The sequence below is a fragment of the Octodon degus genome, unplaced genomic scaffold (assembly GCF_000260255.1).
Source record: "Octodon degus isolate 3935 unplaced genomic scaffold, OctDeg1.0 scaffold00077, whole genome shotgun sequence".
In the NCBI taxonomy this organism is placed as follows: domain Eukaryota; kingdom Metazoa; phylum Chordata; class Mammalia; order Rodentia; family Octodontidae; genus Octodon; species Octodon degus.
In genome coordinates, this window is record NW_004524653.1 from 10020877 (window position 1) to 10032528 (window position 11652).

Sequence of the window (11652 nt, forward strand, 5' to 3'; positions counted from 1 at the left end):
TTTTTTTTTTTTTTAAATGAATTTTTTAGTACAGGGTTTCTATGTAGATCTGACTCATAGTGATTCTCCTGTATTCAGCCTCCCAAGTGCTGGGATTGCAGCCGCTTGCCACCATGCCCAGTCTCAGTTGCCATCTCAGCACACCCCAGGGCAGGACCTGCAGAGCATGGCAGGGATCGAAATCCCGGCTGCTGCACTGTGCCGAAGCAGGCGCTTTAGTCTGATGTGCTGGGATTTTTATTGGCACATTTTAGATATATAAAATGATAGCAGTCACTGTAGGAATGTTCTGATTTGGGGGGGGGATTGTTCTAATTTTAAAAGCATGTATATCGGGGAACTGGGTGTGGTGACGCATGCCTGTACATAATTGGAGCACGTGGGAGGTTGAGACAGGATGATCGCTATGAATTCGAGACCAGCTGGGGGGCTATAAAAGTGGGCACAAAGCCAGGCTGAACTATATAGTGAGATCCTGTCTCAAAAAAGCAAAAAAGAGCAATTTGTATTTCTCTGTTAACTGTGGTAATGGACTATTTCTTGTGAGATACTTTTGTAGAATGGGCTAGGAGGAGGGAATTTTTTCCTGTGTGTATTCACTTGTTCTTTTCTTATTTACTAGTAAATCAGTCAATTATTTTTTATTTATTTTCATTTTTATTATTATTTTTTTTTTGTGGTATCAGAGATTGCACTCAGGACCTTGCCCTTGCCAGGCAGGCGCTTATTCTACTGAGCCATCTCTCTGGCTCTTAAAACAGTGAATTACCCAAATAAATTATTGAGCACTTGTTAACACGAGGCTTCTTGAACGGGGACAGGAGATGGAGAGAAAAACAAAACTGCCACTGATGGGGAGATCAGAGCTGCTGGGGGAGAGCTGCCTGGGTCAGATCTTGGCCCTGTCACTTTGCCATAGTAACCCCTTCGGGAGATTATTTTGACTTTTTGGGCCTCATTTTTCCTTCTGTAAAATGGGCACAACATATATCTTCTCTTATCTGGGGCTATAGGAATAAGTGAGGTAGTATCCATTGAACACTTAAAATGATAAGCGCACCCTCTGAGTCTGATAAATGTTAAGTCATGTTGTTGACACTGTCACTTACTAGATTTTATAACCCTGCCTGTGGGACAGGGCTACTAAATTCTGTGCCGCCAGGGCTGTCCTGTAGCCCAGTGCTTCTAGTAGTAGTACCCCTGCCCTGAGTTTTAACAACCAGCCATTGCCGAGTGTTCCCAGGGCAGGGGGGGGGATGACACGCTCAGCCCTGCTGCCGGTGTAGAGGGAAGTCACAGGGGAAGGACAGGCGCAGACTTCTAGTGCATAGGGAGTGGCCCTGAGTGGGGGAGGGCGCGAACCACAGTGGAGGCTGAGAGAGCCCGAAGCCTGCTGTATACAGCACGGGGCTATAGTCCCGGGGACCTGGGAGCCTGAGGCAGAGGCTGAGGCTGATCGAGTCCAGAAGTTCAAGGCCGGCATGCACAATGTAGTGAGGCTCCGTTTCATACACACAACAAGAAACAAACCTCCAAATAGAAGCACGGCGCTTACAAGGATTAATCTTTTGTTGGGGGCTGTTGGCTGTCAGACCCTCGGTGAGACACATTCTGATGTCTTTTTGCTTTACAGATGAATGAGATCGAAGTATGTCCAGAATGTTATCTAGCTGCTTGCCAAAAACGAGATAACTGGTTTTGTGAGCCTTGTGTAAGTTACTTTTGCTTTTCTTATTTCAGTTTTTGAACTCTGTGCCGTTGATGGCTCCCCGGGTCAGCCTTCTCAGGGAGTTAACAGAGACAAAACGTCGGTTGATGTTCTAAAATAATAATTTTTACTGATAAAAAATTATTATTGTGGAGTGAAAGTAACGCAGTAAGATAAATGTCTGTGTACCAGACATAGCACCCTAGTTCTGGGTTTATTATTTTGAACTGGCTGAAAAATGCAGAGTCAAAGGGAGACTGTCAGAGAGTCTGTGACAACAGTTGTAACAACAATTCCGGGAATGATGTGAACACTCAATTGAATGAGTGTGTCATTTATAGATTGTCCTCCCATCCCCCCCCCTTTTTTTTTTTTGTGATGCTGGGGATCAACGCTAGGGCCTTGTCCACTTGAGGCAAGTGGTCTACCACTGAGCCACATCTGGAGCCAGTGTTGGGTCTCTCTGGAAGTCTGGAAGTGTTTCCCTGGATGCACCTCATAGTCATTCTAAACCATTGTTCTTGGGGATGGGGGGGTGCTGTAGAAAGTCACCCAGGTTTCCTGTCAGCTCTGCATTTCTAAACTGTTGTGTTTTGTTTTGTTCTGTGGTAGTGGGGGGATGGGACCTAGTGTCTCAGTCATGCAGCCTGGTGTTTTGCAGAGACAAGTACCTTGTGGGATGGGCTGGAGTATGTGTGAGAGAGGAGGAGGGGAGGGGTGGAGATGGAGGGCGGGGGGTGGGGAGAGCTAGACTGGGCAGGTAAAGAAGCAAGACTTCCTTTATGGTCTTTTTGCCTTAGGAGATGGACACCTGAATAGCTTAGGCCCTGCATAGCCCTCTAAGGAATAAAGCTAGGGCAGCTGGGGGCGTGGTAGCACATGCCTGTAATTCCAGGACTCAGCAGGCTGAGGCAGGAGGATTTGAGCTTGAGACCAGTCTGAGCTACAAAGCGAGCTCAAGGCCAGCGTGAGCTGCATAGTGAGACCCTGTCTCAAAGAGACCCCCTTCCCCCAAAAGAAAGAAAGAAGGAAAGAAAGAAAATAAAGGTAGTTACTGTTGCCCTTTAGATGCTGGGCATGATGCACACTTAGTCCAGACTTGAAGGAACCTGAGGGGACAAAGAGGTGAATTCTCTTGGTGTTGGCCACCCCAGTGACAGCAGAGCCAGGATTCCAGCCTCCTCCTTAGTGCACGTGCCTCTTGAAGTCCCCTCCCACCTTTGTCCAGGTATCAGGGCCACAGAGCTTCTAGGGAATTTCCCCTGGGCGGGCCCTGCTTAACAACACTTTCTCTTTCTACTCACCCATGTCCTGTATCACCTCCTGCCAGTTTGCGATGTCCTCACACACCCAGCTTTCATGTGTACCAGATATATACAAATCCTGGATTTTGTTTTTCTTCTCCTAGAGCAATCCACATCCTTTGGTCTGGGCAAAACTGAAGGGCTTTCCATTCTGGCCTGCAAAAGCTCTGAGGGATAAGGACGGGCAGGTCGATGCCCGTTTCTTTGGACAACACGACAGGTGGGAGTTAAAAACAGGCTTTGAACATGTAGCTTCAACTGAACCTTTACTGTCATTGGATAAGAAAAGAGGTGGAGGGTATGGCTATTATTATTATTACTATCATCACCATCATCCCATTTTTTTTTTTTTTAAAGCAAATTCTTCCTTTTGTTGGTAGCTGGTGTGGCTATTATTTTGTTTATTGTCATGATTCCAACCATTGATCTTGCAGTTGAAAAAAATATTTTCGTGTCCTGTGTGAAGCCTGATAATGTGTGGACATTTGCTTTTCTTTTTCTTTTCTTTTCTTTTTTTTTTTTAATTTTCCCAGGTATTTTAGAAAATAGTCTTGCTTTGGTGGTGAAAGCAGCACTGGAATGAGTTCCATGGCTTTTTTTTTTTTTTTTTTTAAAGTGTTGCTGTGCTTGCTTTATTTATTATTTATTTTTTTTCTAGAGTAAATTAAAGCTCATTGCAAATTGCTTTTCAAAATAAGTGCTTTCAGGGATCAGAAGTATTTTCCCAGGTTGCCAGTAAATGAATCTCTTTATCATTGTCCTGAGCAGTTCCCTCCTGTTCCCCTTTCTCTGCAGCTAAAATGGGAAATTATAAGGGGATGCTGTTTTGACAGGTGTGAGCCTTCCCGCCCTGCCTTTCCACCCTCCCCTTCTCCTCCCAGCACAGCAAAGTGAATTTTTCCAGCTAATAGCGGTTCCCTTTAGAGCAGAGCTCCTGCGTGCTGGAGAACAACAGGTAGACAGAGACGGGTGGCGGTACATGGCTCAGTTCTCTCCTGGCAAGTTATGTTATGATTAGATGAGCAGAGACTTTCAAACCCCCCCCAGGCCGTTTGAGAAAGCGGCTGAGTACATAGGGGAGGCTATTTGAGCACATAGGCTAAAAATTATACACCCCCACAGAATAAACAGCAAATACAGTGTATAATTTGAAATAACACGCCAGCACCTGAAATGCCACTTTGCTCTGTTCAGTGTTGCTTGAGATCTTGCACATCAAAGACAAGTGTGAACTCCAAAGGAATCTGATTCTTTCCTAGGAATCCCCACAGTGCCTTGTCAGCAGACAGAATGGAAATTTGTTGAGATGGTTCTGGGCTTGGGATGGAGAATCCCACTTTGATTTTAACCGGTCTCATTGGAAGTCTCTCTGAATTTCATTTATTCCGGTTTTCTAAGCAGTGTGCACGTAGTGCCTGCTCTGGCTATGTGCTGGTTGCTGGTGGGGTGCAGAGACCGCGCTGCCTGTGTGAAGGCTGCTTCCTAAGGGGGTGGGGTGGGTGCTGTCCTAGTGGTCAAGTGGGCTTCCTATCCCAGAGCAGAAGGTGGTGGAGCCCTGGATGTGACACCTGGGCATGGTGGGAACAACAGGAGTTGTGACTTGGGCAGCGAGGAGGAACCTGGAACGGACTGTGTTTAGAACGGTGTTCAGGGAGGCGAGAGGCTGGGAGAAGATGGGACCTAAGGGGCAGGCAGGAAGTTGTTTTTTATTTTTTTATTTGAAGAGCAAGAGCAACAGCTGATAGGCCGTACGTCATTCTACGTCTTCATCAGTGTAGGTGTAAACTATCGTGAATTAAGATTCTTACCCTGTAGGACGGTCCAGTGTGGAATCTGTGTATACTGGGCTGTTTACCCTACGTGCGTAATACTCCTAGGTCCTCAGGGTTGAAGACTGTGTACCCTCTGCTGTCACCAGCTTGCAGAGACCTCTTCAGCCTCACCTGCCAGGCAGCCTCTGAAGGTGGCTTACGAGGCACAAAGGATGTTGTGTGAGCTTTGTTGGCCATATGTGTGGAGGCTCTTGTGAAGAAACTTTGTGGAGTCCTTGGTTCTGGATGGGATGGATGGGAATTGTCGTGAAGTTGGGTTTTTCTCTTTGTAAGTTTCTTGACCCCTCTTTATGTCTGTGTTATCTTCTGTCCTCCTTGAGAACTATGTTACTGTGTTAACTCATTAGAATTTAGGGGATCCCACTGAGGGAGCTGAGAAGGATTACTTCACAGTTCAGTGCCCCCACTTTGGAGGGCTTGGGTGTTTCTGTTGCTGGCTGCTGGGAACGAAACACTGTGCAGAGGAGTTGCGCATTCTGGGAGATCCTCCTACCTCCTGGTAAGGATTGGAGTTGGTGGCCTGCTGTGTTAGAACCAGGAGCCTAATGGCATGGACATCAGGGGGTGTGGCAACACTGTCCCTTTTTCAGGCAGCTCACTTGGTGTGGTGTAGCCAAAACATAAACCTGGACATGTACAGGCAAACTAGGTCAGGATAGCAGAGTAAGCTAAAGATATCCACAGGCTGTCAAGTTAATGTAAGAGCTAGAGGGAGCTCAGGGAGGATTTCCCACAAATGAAGGGGTGTTCTGAAGAGTCAGCATGCTTTGTAGCATTCAGAAGTATTTGCCTGATTTCTTTCTATTTTCCCTTTCGACATACACACGCAGTTGTGTTAGCTGAGTGGGATATGGTGGTGAACCCCTGCAATCCCAGTTTCTTGGGAGGTGAGGCAGGGGGAGTGGTTGAGTTGAGGGGTTCAAGGCCAGGCTAGGTAACATACAGAGGCTTTTGCTATCCCCCCTCCCCCAGATAAAACAACAAAAATAGGAAGACATCTATTACTAAATGCAGAGTTAAAAAATAAACTGCCATTAATGAAGTGCCTTTTATGCATGCAGGAGGCACCATTCGGGATGGATTTTTTTTTTTTTTTTTTTGCTTGCTCAGGATGCCTTAAGGGCAGGTCTGGTAAGGCCTGAAGATCTGGGGATCCAACCACAGAATCCTGAGTCTGACTGTTTGCTTAAGCAGGCACTTAAACAACTGAGTTAATGGGCAGGCCCCCTCAGGCACCATTTGAAGTATTCTCATAGATGCTTTTTTTTTTTTTTTTTAACTTATTAAAATGAGGCTCAGAGAGGCTAATGCCCTGCTCAGGTCACTCAGCCAAGACGCAGCCAGGCTGGGTAGAGCTGGGACTTGGTGACCACAGCACTGAAGTTCTGTAGCAGGCTTGTTATGACACACTCCTTCTATGGGATTTTTCACAGGAAAGCAAATCTAATTTCCTGCTTACTGTTTCCTGGACCTGCTCTAGGGAGAGAAACACTTGCCTGACAAGGCCCCATGAAGGTCACATGAGATGCTGCAGGGAATCAGTTAAGGCCTTAAAATGTGGGGAAACCAGCGCCAGCCCATGGCTCTTGGCTGATAAACCCTTGGTGCCTGATATAGGCTCTGGTCCCTTCTGCGTGATCCTTTGGACCCTCAGCAGATAACAGCCATCTCCCATTTTCCCTTGACCTTGGGGAGGTAGCCCTGGGGCTTGTCCTGTCTCCTGGGGTATGTGCCTGTCTCTAGGCAGAAGAACCTCTTGTGTACAGGGTGTTTGCGGCTTCTGGTGGTCTCAGCAGAAAGACAGCCGTTGGGCGATGCCCGCGAAGCTGGTGGATCCAGCACCCTGAGAGGGAGAGAAGCTAGATACTTAGGGGCTGTTCAGTTTTAGTTTGTGTCGCCGTCCAGTGTCGCAGGTGCTGTAGTCAATCTGTCCCATGGATGTACCCTATTTCTGCTGGGTTGTTTTGTCTAAAGATACAGGGAATTTGGTGCCAGCTGAGGAAGAGGATGAAGTAGAAGCAGCAGCCCATCGTTTCTGCTGCTCCTCACAGCATGGGAAGCCTGCGCACCGGGTCTTCCCTTGGATAGCAGCTGGGCCGAGAGAGCCCTCTTCCTCCCTTTGACCAGACTCGAGGTTTTGGCTTCCCTGGTGGCTACTTCGCTTCCCATGGTTTTGTGCCTGTCTTCAGTTCATGGGCCCTGAAATTGAAAAGGCCGCTTTGGAAAAGCTTGTTGGCATCGTTGGCAAAGTCAGGGTCTGGTGCCCCTGCACCTGCCCTGCTGCCACCTGCGGTGGCAAGGGTGGTGCCCTCTGCCCCTGCAGAGTGTGGATTCCCCAATCTTGTCCTGCTGCTTTTGTTCTCAAATGTCTCTGCAGAACTCGGAGAGGCCCTGTCAGTGGTTAGCAGGGAGACCGACTCAGGCTGGAGTTGGAGGGGGCTGTGCTCCTCTGAGGCCGAAGGGCTACTGGTAGTGATTTTTCTGTGTGCGTTGTCTCCCACTCAGAATCAGGCAGTTCTTCTAGGAAAATGGCTTCCAGGGTTTCCTGCTAGGCCCTTTTAGAACGGTGCTGAGAAAAGGACACTTTCTGGGTCCTGTGCAGCCGAGCGAGGTCTGGGGAATAATTATCTTCCCAGAGGTGCAGTTGAGGACGCAGTGACTGTTTTCTTATTCTCTACCCAATGAGAATTAAAGGGGATTTAGTGGTTTTTTTTTAAAGGATTAAAATGACTAAATCTAACAATGCCTTTTACGTCTTTGCTGCGCGTTGTCACTCATGTTCAGCCTTTGAGCAGAACATGCCTGTTAAGTGGATCATTAATTGACCATCCAAACCAAGTCTTTTTTATTTAAAAAGAAGCTAAGAATTTTGGCAGACATGCTAGGATAATTTGGTTTCCATTAAGAAAAACAACAATCTTGGAAACGACTAAAGTTGACTCCAACTCTATTTTCTCTTCTGCCCTTCTAGGGCCTGGGTTCCAATAAATAATTGCTACCTCATGTCTAAAGAAATTCCCTTCTCTGTGAAAAAGACGAAAAGCATCTTCAACAGTGCCATGCAAGAGATGGAGGTTTACGTGGAGAACATCCGCCGGAAGTTTGGGGTTTTTAATTACTCTCCGTTCAGGACACCCTACACCCCCAACAGCCAGTACCAAATGCTGCTCGATCCATCCAACCCCAGCGCCGGCACCGCCAAGATCGACAAGCAGGAGAAGGTGAAGCTGAACTTCGACATGACCGCGTCCCCCAAGATCCTGATGAGCAAGCCCATGCTGAGTGGGGGCGCGGGCCGCAGGATCTCCTTGTCGGACATGCCGCGCTCGCCCATGAGCACGAACTCCTCGGTGCACACGGGCTCCGACGTGGAGCAGGACGCAGACAAGAAGGCCACGTCCAGCCACTTCAGCGCCAGCGAGGAGTCCATGGACTTCCTGGAGAAGAGCACAGGTCGGCGGGGTGGGGGATGGGATAGGGTGGGGGATGGGCCGGGATGCGACGGTACTGGACTACGTGGGGGGCCACGTGGAACTCGGGGACCACGCCTTGTGGGTTCCAAGCCGCAGCTCAGCAAATGCCTCTGCTTCAGTAGACCAAAGTTTAAAGGACCAACCAGGCGGTTTTGGACCCCTAAATAAGAAAAGTCTCCCAAAAGCTTGCCGGAAGTTATTTGATTTAATTTTTAGATTTTTTTGTTGGTACATATTTGTAGCATAGAAGTTTACATTCTTATGACGAGTGTATTTGCCTAGTCCTAATCCTTTTTATTCTCCTTATCCCCTCACCACCTCCTCCCTCAATCTCTAGCGCCCCATCACATTTGCAAAAGGCTTATCTCCGGTTTTTTTTTTTTTATCATTTTATTTCATTTCTTTTTTTTGGTTTGGTTGTTTTGTTTTTTTTATTGGCAGAACTGGGGATTGAACTCAGGCCCTTCCGTTTGCCAGGGAAGTGCTTATTCCTCTGAGCCATCACCTCGGCCCCTATTTCATTTATTTTCTACCTTAGGTTTCTCATATAAGAGAAGTTAGGCCGGGCTGGGGAGGTAGCTCGGCTGGCTAAGCGCCTGCCTGGCAAGCTCAAGGACTGGAGTTCGATCCTTGGCACTGCCTGCCATGCTGGCCTGCTGTGAATCCGGGCATGGTGGTGCGCGCCTGTAATCCCAGTGCTGGGAGGCTGAGACAGGAGGCTCACTACGAGTCTGAACTGCGTAGCATGACCTTGTATCCAATCAGTAGCAAGACCTTTACCCAATCAATCAATCGATCGATCTATCTAAAAAAAAGAGCGAAGTTAGGCTGTATTTAAATTAGTCCCTCTGATTTATTTAACATTATGGTCTTGAGGTACGTCTGTTGTCCTGCACATGACTCAGTTTATCCTTTTTGTGACAGAACAGTACTCCATTATAGTATGAGTACATTTTCTTTATCCACTCATAGGTTGTTGGTGTATAGGCTACTTTAAGATATAGCTTCTAGGAATCCTGCTGCTATAAATATGGATATGCATGTATTACTGTAATATGCTATATTTTATTTTAGGGGGAAGTTCCTTACAAGGGAAATAGCTGGCCCAAATGGAATTTCCAGTTTTAATTTTTATTTTTTGGCTGGCTCAGGCTGCCTTGAGGGCAGGTCTGGTGTGGCGTGTGGCATGTGGTGCTGGGGATCGAACCGTGGCCTCCTGCCCCTGACTGGGTTTGCCCATGCAGGCGCTTAAACAACTGAGCTAACCTTCAAGCCTCCCCAGTTTTAATTTTTTGAGGGCTGTCCATGGTGATTTCCGTAGTGGTTGTGCCAGTTTATATTCCAACCAACAATCTCAAAGGGTTCCTTTCGCTCTGCGTCCTCACCAGCATTTGTGATTGAGTTTTCGATAATAACCAGCCTTCCTAGGCTAAGACGGAATACCAGTGTGGTTTGAATTTGCATTTCTCTGGTGATCAGAGAGGTTGAACATTTTTTCAGGTATTTATTTATTTATTTATTTATTTATTTATTTGTGTGTGTGTGTGTGTGTGTGTGTGTGGCCAGCTCAGCCCACCAGGGGGCGGGGCTGGCTGGCATGTGGTGCTGGGGGATTGAACCGCGGTCCCTGTGCTTTGCTAAGCTTGTTCTAAGTAGGTGCTTTAGACCACTGAGCCATCTCACCAGCCCCTCAGGTATTTATTGTCTATTTGTAATTCTTCTGAGAAGTGTCTGTTTGTTTTAGTGGCTCTATTATTTGGCTTGGCCTTTGGGGAAGGGCTGATTTTTTTTTTTTTTTTTTTTTAAAGTTCTTTATATATTCTGGGTATTAGTCTTCAGAGTATTAGTTCACAAAGTCTTTTCCCGTTGTGTAGATGGCTTGTTTGCTTCACAGTGTAGCCTTTATGGTGTAGCAGCTTTTAAATTTGATAATAACCCCATTTATTAATTCTTGATGCTATTTTGGGTGCTATTGGGATTTTGTTTAGAAGCTCCTTTCCTATGCCTGTTATCTTCAGGAGTTTTACCTGTTTTAACACCCTGCAGATTGTTTTTGTTTGAATATTTTACGTCTTTATTCATTTTGATTTTTTTTTTTCCTTTTAATTTTGGAGCATGTCCTTGTGTACAACCAGTTTTCCCAGCACTATAGTGTTTTCATTGATTGATTGATTGATTGATTGATTGATTCATTCATTCATTCTTTCTTTCAGTACAGAGTCTCACTAGGCAGCTTGGACTCTGTAATCCGCCTGTCTCATGCTTCCCAGCACCGGGATGACAGGTGTGTGCCACCGTGCCCGGTCCCGGTGGCCTGCTCAGCACCTGGGGTCCGTGCGCTTTCCAGGCAGGCGCTGTCCTGCTAAGCCATCTCCCGGCCCCTTTCTTTTCTTTTTCAAAGATCAGCTGCTTCTTTGCTTCTTCTGTTTTGTTCCTTTGCTCTGTGTGTCTGTTTTTGTTCCAGCATCGTGCTCACAGTTGCTTTTACTATTTAGGGTCTTTCCTGGTTCTGTTTAAATCTGAGGGTAGTTTTTCTCGTTTTGTGTGGAATGTTACTGAATCGAATTGCTTTAAATCCTTGTATTGGTTCTGGTAGTTGGGCCGTTTGGACAGTGTTGGTTCTGCCTGTTGAAGTTTCCATTTTGTGATACATTCTTTGCTTTCTTTTTAAGAGTGCTGTAGTTTTTGTTAGGGGTTATTTTAACTCCTTAGTATTTAATTTTTCTTTTTTTTAAAAAAATTAAGTTTACTGGTACAGTTTAGATTGAATAATGATCATATTCATTATAGGAATTTGTACCAATACGGAATATAACTTCTCATTTTTCTCCATTCTCCTCCCCTCCTTCCAACTTTTCTTCATTTCTTATTTACAAACACTTTATCTTCATTTTTTTCCTTTTCCCACATTTTTTATTGTCTTTTCCTTTACCCTCCCCGCGCCCTTGTTTCCTTTCCTATTTGGACATTTTCTTTCTTTCTTTCTTTCTTTCTTTCTTTCTTTCTTTCTTTCTTTTTCCTGTTTGAACATTTTCATCCCATTTTCTAATATTATATGTATTTGGGTCTTGTTTACACTTGGTGTCTCATACCAGAAAAACGATGCGGTATTTACACACACGTGTCTGGTTTCAAGCTGATCCTTCTTCGTGGCAGTGTAGTACTCTATTGCTAAAAGAGCTCCTGCAAGTTCTTTCCCAGTCGTGGCTGAGGGGCGTTTGGGCTGTTGCTAAGACGTGGTTGTCATACTGTGCTGCTGTAAACATGGGTGTGCCTATGTCACTGTGGTATAATGCAATTTAATTTTTATATTTATTTTTTGTCTTTATTTGTTT

General features: G+C 46.0%; 1 protein-coding gene across 15 annotated transcripts in view; it reads left to right on the forward strand.

Moving 5' to 3' along the window:
* Zmynd8 (zinc finger MYND-type containing 8) overlaps positions 1-11652 on the forward strand; it is a 132808-nt gene that overhangs the window by 61093 nt on the left and 60063 nt on the right. For all 15 annotated transcript variants that reach the window (XM_023720750.1, XM_023720746.1, XM_004636060.3 and 12 more), the window contains 3 exons: positions 1634-1711; positions 3117-3232; positions 7816-8297. In XM_023720750.1, coding sequence (XP_023576518.1) covers positions 1634-1711; positions 3117-3232; positions 7816-8297 — 676 coding nt within the window. The remainder of the gene's footprint in view (positions 1-1633; positions 1712-3116; positions 3233-7815; positions 8298-11652) is intronic.